Source organism: Ascidiella aspersa, chromosome 8, assembly GCF_963924565.1.
Source record: "Ascidiella aspersa chromosome 8, kaAscAspe10.2, whole genome shotgun sequence".
In the NCBI taxonomy this organism is placed as follows: Eukaryota; Metazoa; Chordata; class Ascidiacea; order Phlebobranchia; family Ascidiidae; genus Ascidiella; species Ascidiella aspersa.
The window spans coordinates 19,869,028-19,883,422 of record NC_139454.1 but is presented as its reverse complement, the minus strand read 5'-3'; the positions used below and the strand labels follow the sequence as shown (position 1 = coordinate 19,883,422).

The 14,395-nt window shown below is 36.0% G+C and overlaps 1 protein-coding gene across 3 annotated transcripts in view; it reads right to left on the bottom strand.

Annotated features, from left to right (window-relative positions):
• LOC146136759 (uncharacterized) overlaps positions 1 to 14,395 on the bottom strand; it is an 84,531-nt gene that overhangs the window by 53,765 nt on the left and 16,371 nt on the right. For all 3 annotated transcript variants that reach the window (XM_083395998.1, XM_083395997.1, XM_083395999.1), the window contains exons 4-7: positions 6,189 to 6,305; positions 2,508 to 2,600; positions 1,219 to 1,315; positions 156 to 235 (exon numbers count right to left, since the gene is read on the bottom strand). In XM_083395998.1, coding sequence (XP_083252124.1) covers positions 156 to 235; positions 1,219 to 1,315; positions 2,508 to 2,600; positions 6,189 to 6,305 — 387 coding nt within the window. The remainder of the gene's footprint in view (positions 1 to 155; positions 236 to 1,218; positions 1,316 to 2,507; positions 2,601 to 6,188; positions 6,306 to 14,395) is intronic.

The following is a 14,395-nucleotide window of genomic DNA, read 5'->3' as shown; positions in this document are numbered from 1 at the left end:
TTTTTTTAAACCAAAGCTTAACTATCATTTTTTAACTAAATCATAACCTTCTGTTTTTTCATCTTGATAAGTAAGTTGAAACAAAGTATACCAAAGGTGTAATATGTCCAGATTAATCTTAGAAACCCAATTCAATTTCAGTGCAATTAACTTACATCGAGGCAATTTTCAACGATCTGTTCGATTTCCTGAAGCATTCGGGCGTGACGGTCCGCTGCTTCAGCTTCTCTCTCACCTGACGTAACAACAACAAAAACAAAAACGTCAAGTCTAGCGGTCGATGGTAATGGACAAATATCGATATATTGATAAACTCGCAGTAGATCAATTTAAAAGGCATCTAAGTAGAATTTGGTGAATTTGGTAGTTTGTCGGTATAACTGCTTTCTTTAACTAATTAACCAACGAAAGAATGCTAACTTGGACAACTATAGATAATTCTAGTTTGATCATGAATTGCAAAGCGACTAAATTGACAACATCTTAAGACTTTCGATATGATCTTGTTCATCTTCAGTTAATGTGACTGAAAGTAAGTAATTCAAATTCAAAGCATCACATATAAACTGTGAGACGCTTTTTCATCAGTCTGTTCGTATCGAACGAAACATCTTAATCGAGATGATGTCGATCTACTCGACATTTTTGATTTTGCACTTCATTATCAAGCTACATAACAGATCAGTGCATAATACCCTAGATAATTCTAGTTTTCTATTTGTACAGAGCGTTTTTAGATGCCCTGTATTTCTGACAGGGCGCCGAAACGCCTCGGAATTTGAAGTTCTCAATTAATGTGCAAAATAAATTCCTGTAGCACAGTTTTAGTTTACCGAAATAATGAAAAGTTTTCTGAAATACCATATAGGCAGCAGGAGGTCATTGAAACCCCGAAGTATGTTTTAAATTACACGTAAATTAAAATATTTTTTTCCCATTTTAATGGAATTTTATACGAAAGCTATAAGAAAGTTATAAAGTCGAAATGGTTTGTTTCATTGATAGCATGCAACTGCACAAGAGCTGTTATCTAATAGCTCACATTTTGTAATTGATGAGCAATATTGCACTGGTTAGACATTAACGCCCTTTAAATATATGAAAGTTCCGCGCCTGTGATTACAACACAGCATGATTTGCAGGTTAAAAAAACGTTAATGCATGTTTTCTATTAGAACAAATGCGACCACATACTTAGACCACAACTAAAACAGTCACCTTTGTTCATTTTAACGGACAGGGCGTGGATTTCTCCTTGCGCTTTCACCAGACTTGCTCTGTCCGGGTGGTTGTCGGTCGTGTGCTTCAAAAGATCCTAAAACAAAAAAATCAAGCTTTTTAATACAAATATTTACAAGCTGGTTTCCATTCTTGGTTTAGGCATGCTTGTAGTTTTTGTTTAGGCTGGGTTTATATTTTGTTTAGGCTAGCTTTATATTTTGTTTAGGCTCCTTTCACGTTTTTGTTAAGGCTGCCTTCATATTTTTGTTTAGGATCCTTTCATATTTTTGATTGGGCTCCTTTAATATTTTTAATATGGCTCCTTTAATATTTTTGATTGGGCTCCTTTCATATTTTAATATGGCTCCTTTAATATTTTTGATTGGGCTCCTTTCATATTTTAATTGGGCTCCTTTCATATTTTTGATTTGGCTGCCTTCATATTTTTGTTTAGGCTGGCTTTTTTGTATAGCCCGTTGTAAATATTTGCTAAAGACGCGCAAGAGTAATATATTGTTTGCGCACCTTAAAACACCTTAATTCAATACGGTGGTGTTAGTTATATAACCTTGAGAACATTTAACAAACTTAATTTACCCTGATAATAAATTGCAAAGCCAAAAAGGTCGAGTAAATCGACATCATCTTGATTAAGACGTTTCGATACGCGCTTGCATCATCTTCACAGGTGTCCCACGTTTTATAAGTGATGCTTTAATTTACTTCTCAGTCACATTAACTGAAGATGATACAAGCTCGCATCGAAACGTCTTAATCAAGATGATGTCGATCTACTCGACTTTTTTGGCTTTGCAATTAATTATCAAGGTACATTACAGATCCCTGCATAACGAACCCATTTATTTGCCCTGATCTGTTGTTATTGAAAAACAATACGAGGCTTATAAATTGGCCTATATAATGGTTATGCGTTTTTTCCACGGAAACGGTTAATTACATCAACCTGGGGAATTAGAATAAAGCAAACAAACATTAAGTTTTCATGATTAACTTCAGTTTTCGAAATAAACTATGAAAACAAAATAATAATAAGCGTTTTAAATATTACAACGAAAATCTCTTCATTTGAAACAAAAGGCACCTTTTTTGTTTCGTTTTGTTGAAATTATGTTGAAAGATTTGTAACATTACTGCCTGAATAAAACTAAACGAAACAAAATACTCTACCACATGAAAAACAGGAGCTTCAAAATAAAACCAAAAAATAAAATTCTCCACTAGGTAAAAAATAGCTGGAAAAAAAAGAAGGTTGTTTATCGACCTACCTTGATGATGAGTTCGTATCTTGGAATTCTTTGAACAGGTTGAATCATAAGATCGGAAAGTCGTTGTTTTTCTCTGTTGTCTCTCTCGCATTGCTTGAAAAGTACAAAGGAACAAAATGAGTTCATTTATTCTACTCTATGAGTTTCATTTATCCTACTCTATAAGCGAAGGTTTATTTTTAAGCACTTAATTCAATGACTTGACATAAGTGTCACATTTTTTTAACTGACTTAACTTAAGTTATGTCTTTGGGACAAGAGACCTTGGTTTAAATAAGGTGTTTCCGTTAGGCATTTTTCACAAAATTGGAGTCTTTCTCTTATTTTTCGCACATGAAACAAATTGCTTGCTATATATTGCGTTTATGTTATTGTTTAGTTGAGTTACTGTTCATAATCAGACTAATTTACCAATTTAAATGGTTTAACGTTATATTTTTACAACAAGACTGTACTTGGAGTTGCCCTAATTATAACCTGTTTTTTACTGAAATAGTTAACTAAGTAGATATTTGGTCTAATTAATTTATATAAGATCCTACGTTTTTTTGCGAATTTAAAACGGCTAGGGAAAATAATATTAACCCTTTCTCCAGTCTAGCACTTTACTAAATCGAATCCTCTAGGTTTTGCAAAATTAATTACAAATTGAACACACAGCACATAAGCGATAAAAAAGTCACACTAAAAAGGCACCGCTGCAAAACCTAACAATCAAGCATTGTCGATTTCCAATTAGCAACCATGAAATTTTGTAATGCAAAAATTAGCCACCTATCACAAGTCGCCAAATTAGTCCTTTGTAATAAGTCGCGTGTAGAACCTTTTGGGAACTTACACAGCGTTAAAAAAAACTACGTAACCTGGAGAAAAGCGATCTTGGCATAATTTTTATGGCACAAAAACACGCAGAAATCGTAGAGTGTAGTGGAAGGTAACCGCACATCGATCCATGCCAACCACAATTGGCACTAAAATCAATGCCCCATCAAACGGTGTGGACCATTCCACCAAAGGCCACTTATTATTTGTGCGTAATGCAGCGCACCAGCGCCGAATTAGGGCTCAATTTAACGCAGCACTGCCCAGGCTATTAGCGCTGGCATTCCATTAAAGATGGCCGCGTCGCTAATTGGACAGTTCCCCTGGTTTAAATCACCCCGACCCGTAAGTAAGGGTTCGATTTAGCAAGTTTGGAGGCCGTGCTTTAAAACACTTTCTGTCCTGATGGACTGGAGGTTTAAGTGGAACTTTCTCGGTGGTTATTAATAGACTATAATTGACCCACTTAAAGAATGTCATTAACGAAGTTATATAGGTGCTTTATACGCGACTAGGGATGTTAAAAGTAGAATCTCGGGGGATTCTAGGATTTTAAGTTTCGAATATAGAATATCGAATCCTAATTCCCAGTGTAATTATTATTAATTATTTTTACCTTCGATTTTTTGTGTGTGTGTGTGGGTGGGGGGTGAATAATCATAACATACCCTATGGTGAAAGCAATTAATCGCAAAACACTTTTCTAACAACACTTTTTCCAATGTATAAATAATTGTAGTAAAAAAGTAATCTTTTAAATGTTTAACATTCTAAACAGCCGCTATTTAATGCAGTTGTGTAAACTGAAATGCATAATACAAATAAAACATCGATTTTAATCAAAACGCCAGAATTTTTTTAACAGTGTCTTTCTATTCTCAACCCGTGGCTAAATCCACACGAAGAGGTAATTTGAAAATTCGGAGGTGATACCTTAAAATCAATGTCTATTCATTAATTTAATTAGTAAAAGGTGTTCAGTTTATTTGAATGCAAATTATATCAGGCCATTCTAGTTATTCATTAATTGATTGGTTTCTTTACATAATACCAGGTGATATCGGTACCCATAATTGGCAAACGGTGTTAAGCTTATTTGAATGAAATTACATTAGGTCATTCTAGTTGTTCATTGATTCATTGATTTCGCTATAATTTTTCAATCAGGATTAATTAAAAAACATTACAATTTCCCTAGGGGTGATGACATGAAGACGTCCGATAATATCGAATCAGAGCCGAAACCCAATTTGCCAATTGGTAGTATCGGTACTCGTCCTATACGACGATGCTATTGGTGCCCATCCGACGCCAAATTAATATAGGTATTTACGTCAGAGTTTGGGATACAATGCAGTGCTTCTTGAACTTTTTTAATTTTGTTCACCCCTAGCATCTATCTCCAGATTTCATTCACCCTTGTCTCATGATAAGACAAAACTATCTCGTGTATACATATAACAGCACACCCATAATATTCTCCCTGCTCGCAAGCTATCATCCCTTTGTGACGGTTCACCCTTATTCACCCCTTTTGGTTGGTTCACCCTAGAAAAACATTTATTCCTCCTGGGGTGAACCATTCACCTGATTAAGAAACACTCATCTAATGCATCAATTTGTTCCTTAAAAGGTAAACTAATCTAAAAGGTAAGTTGACAAGTAGCGGTAAATCAACTTCGTAAGGCGAAAAAATATTTCGGTCTTATAATTTGAAAAAATACATTTCGACGTTTAAATTGAATTTATATCTTTTGTTTGAACGTGATAAAAACGTCATTTGTTATCGGATCGGTCGTGATATTTTTATCCAAAATAACGAGTATCGAAATAAAATGTCTAGTATCGGAAACCCTAGTTATCACATTAAGAAGAACAAAAACCACTAATTAGGATAACTTTCATACTGAAGATAGAAAGCTCGGTTCTAGCCATTCCACGATTGCGTTTAAGGAAAAAAAAGTAGAACAACCGTTTTTAATAAGGCCCTGAGACCAACACATGCAAATATAAATTCACAAATTACAAAGCACGCGTCAAACCACTGTAATAAGGTCGTATACATCAAAGTACGGCCATAATCATCTTTCCCAACGTTGAAAGGCCAAACGACAAGTTATTGCCAGTATGACGTCATAGTGGGGTGTGTTTGACGTCTCTTAAATTCGAATGGAACAAAAGACAATCGACTGTTTAAGAGTGTGCGCGATTCAAACGCGAGTCCTAGGCGACAGCTGCATATCTCAAATTAAAAAAATGCCAATCGATCTAGAATTCAGGTTAACGCAACACTAAATGCCTTCGGAAAGGCTTAACGAAATTAGTCAGCTTTATGAGGACCATAGTGCAAGCTGGGCAAGGCTAGCAAAACAACTAGCGGTGGGGTTCGAACTCAAGACCTCGGTCATACCGGGAACATCGCTTTACCATCGGAGCTACACAGTACACAGGCTCAGAGGAAAGCAAGTCAAGAAACAACAATAACACAGTTGCTTGCCGTATCCTATTCGTAAAACTAGTCTGTGGTGAGTTTCGAACTTATGACCTCGGTCATACCGGGACCATCGCTCTACAAATGAGCTACACAGGCTCAGAGAGGAGCAAGTCAAGAAGCAACAGCAACCAAGGAACAAGTTTTTTATTGGTCTAGTCTTTTTACAGGTATAAAGAGTTAACAATAAGTTGTGAAAGGTGTATCCCCTTTAAAAAGGTTGATCAGCATAAAACCGAACAAATTAACTCCAAGTTTTAAATGACACACTAGGATTTCCATTTTGTCTTTCTTGATCCTCTAAAACCATGCGACCTACCCCAACGGATCAAGGGACCCCAAATAAAGGACCCTGGTTCTAAACGTACCTCTAGAAAGGCCCGAAATGAAGACTTGGCTTGAGTAGCGTAGGTAACAGTTTCCTTTGCGTTGAGATAGTTGTTGATGTAGCTGATGTAGGACTCCATTAGTTTGTCCTGGTTGAACTAGAAAAAGAGCAAGAAATATGTTTAGCAAATCTTCCCGGATGTGAAAGACTTAAGTATTTAATGCGTCCCAACTAGTTTATAAGTAAAACAACAAAAATATGCCAAACATTCAAACCAATATGTACATTTATATGTGTACTGTTGCGATTTATTTTACTTTTTTGGTTGATAACATTCCGTATTGTATTTCGAAGTGGATCTCATAATGTGCAGCGGTGACTTAAGTACAAACCTTAATACAAACCTTGTACCCCAGAAAAAAATTATCCCAAACAATAAATTGGCGTTTTAAAATTAATAAAGTACTCTGTGTTTTAAACAAACTTGTTTTGAATCTGCACTCAACCTTGGTGGTTATCTTCGGATCTTACAATATCCAACAGGAGTGTCTTTCTTAAAAGAACAACAGGCCTTTTAAAAAAAACGACCTTACACTAAGACCCCTATTATCTCCCGAGTTAAACCAGGAAATTCACCAATCAACAAGCAAACAAAAAAACAGCAAAAATATCTGCCTCACAAAAGCCCAAACAAACCCGCCGTGACCTTTCTAGTCAAACGCAACGTCATCGCATTCCAAATATGGCAGTTGCACAAAACGCGATTTTCTCCCAGCTCGTGTTTACGGCGCCGAAAAAGGTTACGAACGGAATTCCGGCGCAAAACGCTCTTAGGTCTCGATGCTCAATGAATTTTAGTGGCTCAGACGTCGGGCAAGTCCAGTGTTTCTCGAGATTTTTTCGTGACGACCCAAATCTTAGGCATAAAAAGTATGACACACTTATCTTCATTGAACTTTTTGCAAGCGAACAAAACATAGAAAATCGGAATGGAAAACTTGAATTTAAATAATATGAGCCATGCCTTTGTATTGCTTAAGCCTTAAAGTTAGAGGTATCTTCCCAGAACCAATCCCAACGAACCTTTTGTGTCATGACGCATGGGTTGAGAAACATTGGGTTAGTCTTAGAATCTCCTACTATTCAAAACAGTCAAACGCGTATATTCATTTATATTTTACTAAAAAATGTTAACCTCTATTGTACTGTTGACCTGTGGCTTATTATCTTGAAGGAATAATTTAAAAATGAGATGACGTCTTTTTTATGAGATGCCGAGTGTTACTGCAAAACTAGCGTCTAGTTTGACAATCATACATTATATTTGATTGCAGTATATTAGGTCACCAATGCTGTTTATTCATTTATTGATTGCAGGGCATAACATAGTAAGACCAATAAATAATGATGCATTAAAATTCGAATAAGACGAAGATTTAACATATCTTACGAGCTTAATAAAAGGAACCCTTATTATGATGTGAAAACAGTGCTTACGAAAAACTAAACCAAATTTTATGACAGAATTTTTTGATAAAATGAATGAAAATCAGCAAGAATTTGGACCAATATGTATAATTACTATACCAAACAACTAGTTATTAATTTTGAAGCATAATGGTTGAAGGTTGTAGTAAGAATATCAAAACCCATACAGAAGTATAGGTGGCTTAATGTGAACGTTTCGAATAACTCTTTATTCATTTTCAACATCTTGATGTTGAAAATAAAAAAGATATATAATTCTGTATGGGCTTTGATAGTTATTAATTGTTTTTCACTATTAGGTTAAATAAGGACGATGGCAAAAAAATAAAAAGCCCTGACGTAACACCAGAAAGCAGCCAATTGCCCTTCCCTTGTCCCAGCTTGAACATAACGTCGCTAAGTAGGATGATTGACGGCAAAACAAAACCTCGCCAGGCCAACAAACACAGTAAGGCAAGCACAGCTGTGTGTGATGATTGGCCCCATGCTCGGGTGTACCAAACCTCTGGTGAAATCGAGTAATATATGGACAAGTGCGCAGTATTTGATGTAAATTCTTTCCAGTGTCCACTATTGAGGTAAGTGTTGTTCCTTAAAACCGTTTGTTATTCGTTGTAATTGGTGTCACGACAAAAGGTTTTCTTCAGTCGTAAGACTGCCACCTGATTGTCGTTAAATCAATAAAAATAAATAAAAAGTGGGCCTACAATCGATAAATAAAGCTTATCTGGTTTCTATAAGGCTGCAAAAAACGACGTTTCTGCAGAAAATACAGGTTGAGCACATTAAAAGTTAAAAAAAAGTTTTTTTAAATCTTTGTTAAATTAATTTGAACTAAACGATGTACAATATTAATAGCATTAACGGTATGAATTTAAAATCCCGGTCAGGCAAAAATACAGCTAACTAAATCATTAAATAACGATGACGTAAAAAAGTTTTGGGATTAACACAAGAAAGTTATATTGGCCGGTAGCCCACTATTTACAATGCATAATTATGTAACCTGGTGGCATTAACCTATTTTGAATGTATTCACACTAAATTATATTTGAAGATAACTATCAACCACAAGCATAAAAACGAAGATGGAAGTCCGATTTGCAAATCAGGGTAAATTTACAAGTATTTTTAAACACTCAAAGATTGATACACAAGTGTGTAGAATTACAATCTGGCCCTTTAGAAGTTGAACTAACCAATGATAACCGCACACATAGCCCCTCTGAAAACCGTGATTTATAAATCAATAATTTGGACTCTCTCAAAACATATAAGGCCAGCTATTTCACTGTATACTCATTATATAGCCAAATTTTTTTGCCTAAAAAAGATAAAAAAGAATTAACACCTAACGCAACTGAATAGTATTACCATTAAAATATAGCAGTTTAAAATCGACATAGATTTACATTGCAATTTGCACACGTCACTAGCGCTCTTCGAATTCTTTGTCAGATCTCAGATTTTTAGTTGGAAACGTTATGTTGTTTAGGCCGCGAAAAAAGATTGCGAAACACTATCTGACAAAGTCATGTAATCCGAAAAAGTAAATCCTCGTCAATTCAACGACGCGTAAAAATTCGCCCAAAAACGATCACCGTGCGAAAATCAAATCTCGGCTGATCTTGCTTGAAGTGAAAAAAAAAGCGGGCGCTGGCGTCCAAAGACTGGTTTCACATGACCCCAGACAGACAGTTCTCTGCGGGAAGCAACGTATAACCGAACGTCGACCGTCGCTTGTAACTCTATCTAAACACAGCTCTAGTATTTTTGCGGGCCTTCCAATGCAATGTTCTACGCTGTGTGACACAGCGTCTTTCGTCCATCAATAGGATTTAGGGTCGTAGGCCCCGCCCCGTCTTGCCTGGCTTGAGAGGTTAAATGCTGGTTTTGAAATGTCGGGATTATAAACACTTGAGTAAACTAACCGATTAGGTTTTAGGTACAATGTGAAGTGTTGTAATGACTCGAGTACATAACTCCACGGTTTTAAAATGACGTGACTTACGTCGTTTCGGTAAAATGACTTGATCATTAACTCTTTGGGACAAATCATTACTTGAAATACATTTTATAATTATATTTAGCAATTCATCACAAGTTTTGCACATTTATTTCAAGTTTTGTAAATCGTTTAGATGGAACATGATGTTTTTTGTTATTTTTTAGTTGAATTATTGCTCTTAATAATCGGACAAGCGTACTTTAAATGACTCGACTGGGACTTTTTGTGCCCATGCGGGTTTGGGCTTATTAAATCAAAGCACATTATTTGGGTTATATGACTGGTTTCGTTACTGTACCTCAAAAACTTCACACCTTGAAATGAAAATACAAAACTATAATTAAAATCCAGGAAAGAATCGGATACGAATATTAATAAACATAGTGCTTGTTACGACATTGGTAACCACTGGGGTGAATAAACAAGGTTACAAGTTGGTGTAACTGTTTGTAGTCCACCTCAGCTTATCGCATATTGTTGTATTCCGCTCGTTTTGTTGGAAGTACTAGTCTTGTTTATAACTAGCAAGAAGCAGGTGCTACGTTAGGCTTAACGCTATACAAGAATCTGCTGCCGTAGTAGGTTTTGATTTAGTTGTTATCGGAATGTTATCTTGCGCGGATGCCGACACTACCTACGCATGCACAACTGCCCTGACCAGAACTGCGTACATTCCAACACGAGTCTATACAGAACATGCCAGAAAAATACGCACAGCAAGCTATAACAAATTGCAAGCCGCCCCAAAACACTTCTTCAGCATTTGCAATGTTTTCTGTTTGAGTTGTAAAATACTGTTCATCGTGTTTAGATTTCAAATTTCTGAAACCACCCATACATTACACCAGTATTCAAACTTCAATTTAACCAATATATGAAGAAGACACGCGTTGAATTCACGTAAGTTTAACCGTGTTTATGTGCTTTTAGTTTCTCCTTGTTAATGTGCTCATATTGTTCGGACGAATCATTGCTCAAATCGTCCACAAAAAATGGAAAATTTAGTCAAAAATCTTAAAAACTAATAAAAGTTGCCCAAAATATAGTCAAGACTAATAAAAGTTGCCCAAAAGGCTTGCAATTTTTTTTTTTTTAGTACTTAACTATGCGTGCATACTTTCAACTTGAGTACAACAGGGTAAAAATTGTAAAAATTTTCTTCCGGAAATGTTTTTTTATAAATTGACACAATGCTGGCAGCAACAGTAGGTATATTCACAAGTGTAAAAGTATGGTGGAACATGAACAGTGAACACCAAAGTAACATGTAACCAATAAAATCACCCTAATAATATTGGAGTAGAGCTCGCGCCACCCTAGTTAAAAACCAAAACTTTAAAGAAAACCCTGGTAGTTCGTATAAAAACATGTGTCAACCGCATACGGCCAGTTGGATTGTAAGCACTCACGATCTTATGCAGAAAATAGCTACGAGGTCCATCCCCAGCAAATAAGCCCACGCGTCGACGGGAGGATCAATTTAAAAGCCTGCTACTCATGATGAGTAATCACACACTGGCTTTTCGAGCGGCGCACGCGGCACACAATGGCGCTTGAGACGGCGAGTGCAAACTCCCCAAACAAATACTTGAGCGCGTTATCTATAGGCACGCCCGAAGTTTGAAGAGCAAGTGACTAGGTTGGGACTTTGCCAAAGGGGACTCGAAAACGTTCCCCTCCCCCCTTTTCAAAGCACTTTGTGGCATCAAAAATCACGGTTTGCCTAAATGATCTTTGCGACATTACGACATCATTTAATAACGCACAGGAAATTATAGTTACTGAGTACCCCAGTTGGTTTAAACATCCGTGCATATAATAGGCACCGGTTACCACGCTATCCGCCTCGCAACTGTTTGATAAACAGCTGGTGATATCGCGCGTATATGGTCTCTGTAGAGCACATTTTATCCTATTTTGGGGTTGTTGTATTGATGAAGGCTTTAAGGTATATGTACCATCAGTGAAAGTGTTATGGTAAAGTACCGGTCCGTTATACCTTTCATCCAAGTTTAGCTATCAAATCAGTACGGTACTCATATAAATGTGGTTGAGAAATTAATATAGAAAATTGCCTGTCTCTACCTCAAAAAGGTAGTTGAGTTTGAAATGACCAATACAACACACTACCTTTAAAGTCCAACCTCACCCCCCCCCCGTACCACTGGGGTCACACTTTGATTACGACCTTGCAAAGTTTTGTTGGAGAACACCCACTTGAAATTAGCATGTAAATTAAAGGAGGTTGTTCTTGCTAACCGAAATTAAAGTACGTGTGTGTCGTAAATCGCAATTTCGAAAGCAGTCAATGTTTACATTACGATAGCGCCCAGCAAAGCAATACCGTGGTAGCTTTGTTTCCAAAGAGTTTGTTTCTTTTACGGTAACTCCAAGGAGGAATACAACTTTCTTAATAACCTTCCCAATGATGGTGAGTGACTTGAATTGACCTAAGTTTTTGGACAAACGAACTGAATTGACTTAGGTTTTTCAGAGAAATGACTTGGGCTGAAATGAAGTGTTTTTGAGTATTTTTTTTATAAAATTCGGCTAATTAGCCTAATTTTGTACATAAAAGAATTTGCTTGTTATATATTGCGTTTTTGTTAATTTTTAGTTTTTGGTAATTTTAGCATTAATCATAATCGGACAAGTCGACCTTTTTTTAATAGCTTAGGGTGTAATTTTGTGAACAAAGACCTGGCTTGCTATTTATTTTTATGAGTGTTGTAAACAGTTTGGAATGTCTCAGGTCCAGTCGATTTTGCAAATGACTTGACTTGGATTGAATATATTTTACACCTTGACTTGACATTGCTGTGAGAGCAAGGTTCCCTGGCACGTTACAAGGTGGGGAGTTAACGCTTTAAATAGACGGCTTAAGCAAACAAATCCGTACTGACGCACAAAAGCAAAGGTGCATGCGCATTTCGGCGAATCATTTTATTGACAGAACTTAAGCGATAAAGTGTGGAGACAACAGGGGTGGATTAAGTAAAGAAGCCCAACTGATCGACGTAAATCCGATACGTGAGTTTGTGATGAATATTCTACGTCAACTGCAAGCGCTCTATTTTCTAATCGGAGAATTGAGGTTCAAATTGGGTTTTTCGACATTCCTGACGTATTCCTGATTAGGGGTTTACGAGGATATGATTTTTTTTGAAAAGTGGAAAATCAACAAGAAACATAACAAATCGTTTCAACGCTAAAGCGAAAATTAGCTTAGCAAATCAAAAGCATTATATATTTACACTTTCGATTTCATCAATTTGCTTAGTTATAAAGTTTTCTTTTAGTTGACGTTGAGAGGCTTTTAATTCAACACTGGCTATTCATAAAACCATTTAAACCTTTTAAATTCCCAAATTTAATTTTAAGTCAAAGGTGATCTTCATATTTTGTTGATAAAATAATGATATTACAAGTTTGGTTGCTTGTATTAGGATCCATGTCTGTTCCAAAACTGCTAGCTGTCCTTAATCAAAAATGTTAAGATTCGAAATCATCACAAAGTTTATAAGTAGAACTTTGTGATTTATGCAGTTTGCTTGCCCGTAATTATTCTGAGCAAATTTGCTTGATTTAAAAGGGCAAATTTAGTGTCGGTAGTCTATTCTCAAAACAGCAACTTTAAATTAATAAACACAAGTAAATCCACAAAAACACCTTACAGAAACTTACACAAAAATATTTTTTTTGTAAGGGTGAAAATAAAAAAAAATATATTTTTTGTGCGGGTGAAAATAAAAAAACGCCTTTTTTGTGTGGGTGAAAATAATAAAAACGCCTTTTTGGTGTGGGTGACAATAAAAAAACGCCGTTTTGTGTGTGTGTGTGTCAATGAGCAAATGTACAATTGTAACTATCCAGGTTGTACTTAATATTTGACAAATGCACACGATCTGTGTTGCTCGCTTGGCGGAAAAGGGCCAGAAAGAAAAACTGTCGCAAAGCCCATCAATTATTTATGCCGCCATTAGCTTGCGTTCGATTTTATGCCGAGGCGACATAACTTAAACAAAAAAATAAACGCTTTTCGCGGCGCACAAAACTTGATTTCAAACTATTCGCGCGCGCTCAGGGACAGGAAATCTATTCCACGAAATAAATTGGTTCGTTTCGCAGCCGACGATCATTTTCAAGTTTACTGGCAAGTCTTGGAGCGCTGCTTTGCGATTCAATTTAACACAAAAGGGCACAGGCAGAAAATTTTCCCCGATTTTTGCCTGAAAATAAAAAATCATAATCAAAATACCTTCTAAATATTTTTCAAATAAAAAATCAAGTCAAGTCCCTGTCAAATAATGATTAGACCAAGTCAAATCCGAGTTGAATAAATGTAATAAAAGTATAACGCTAACTAATGAAATTGGTAACTTCGTCAGGCTTTGACCAACACCGTAACAAAAATAGCAAACACGCAACCTACAGCAAGCAAATTATTTTTTGAATGCGCAAATTGAAAGAAATAATATAAACAATTTAGGTGTATGAAAACACTTAAAAAAAACGCAATCTATAAAAAGCTAATTGTGTTATATGAAAAGGTTGAGATAAATAAAACACTTCATTCCGACCCAATTCATTTATCCAATAACTGAAGTCAAGACAGGTCATTTTGCCCAAAAGTTTATGTCAAATCTTTAAAAAAACGGTTACATAAGTGCAGTTGAGTCAATTCATTGACTTAAGTCATTACAACACTGCTTTTCAGTAAGGACTGAAAAAGGCCTGTGTCTCGAAAGCCG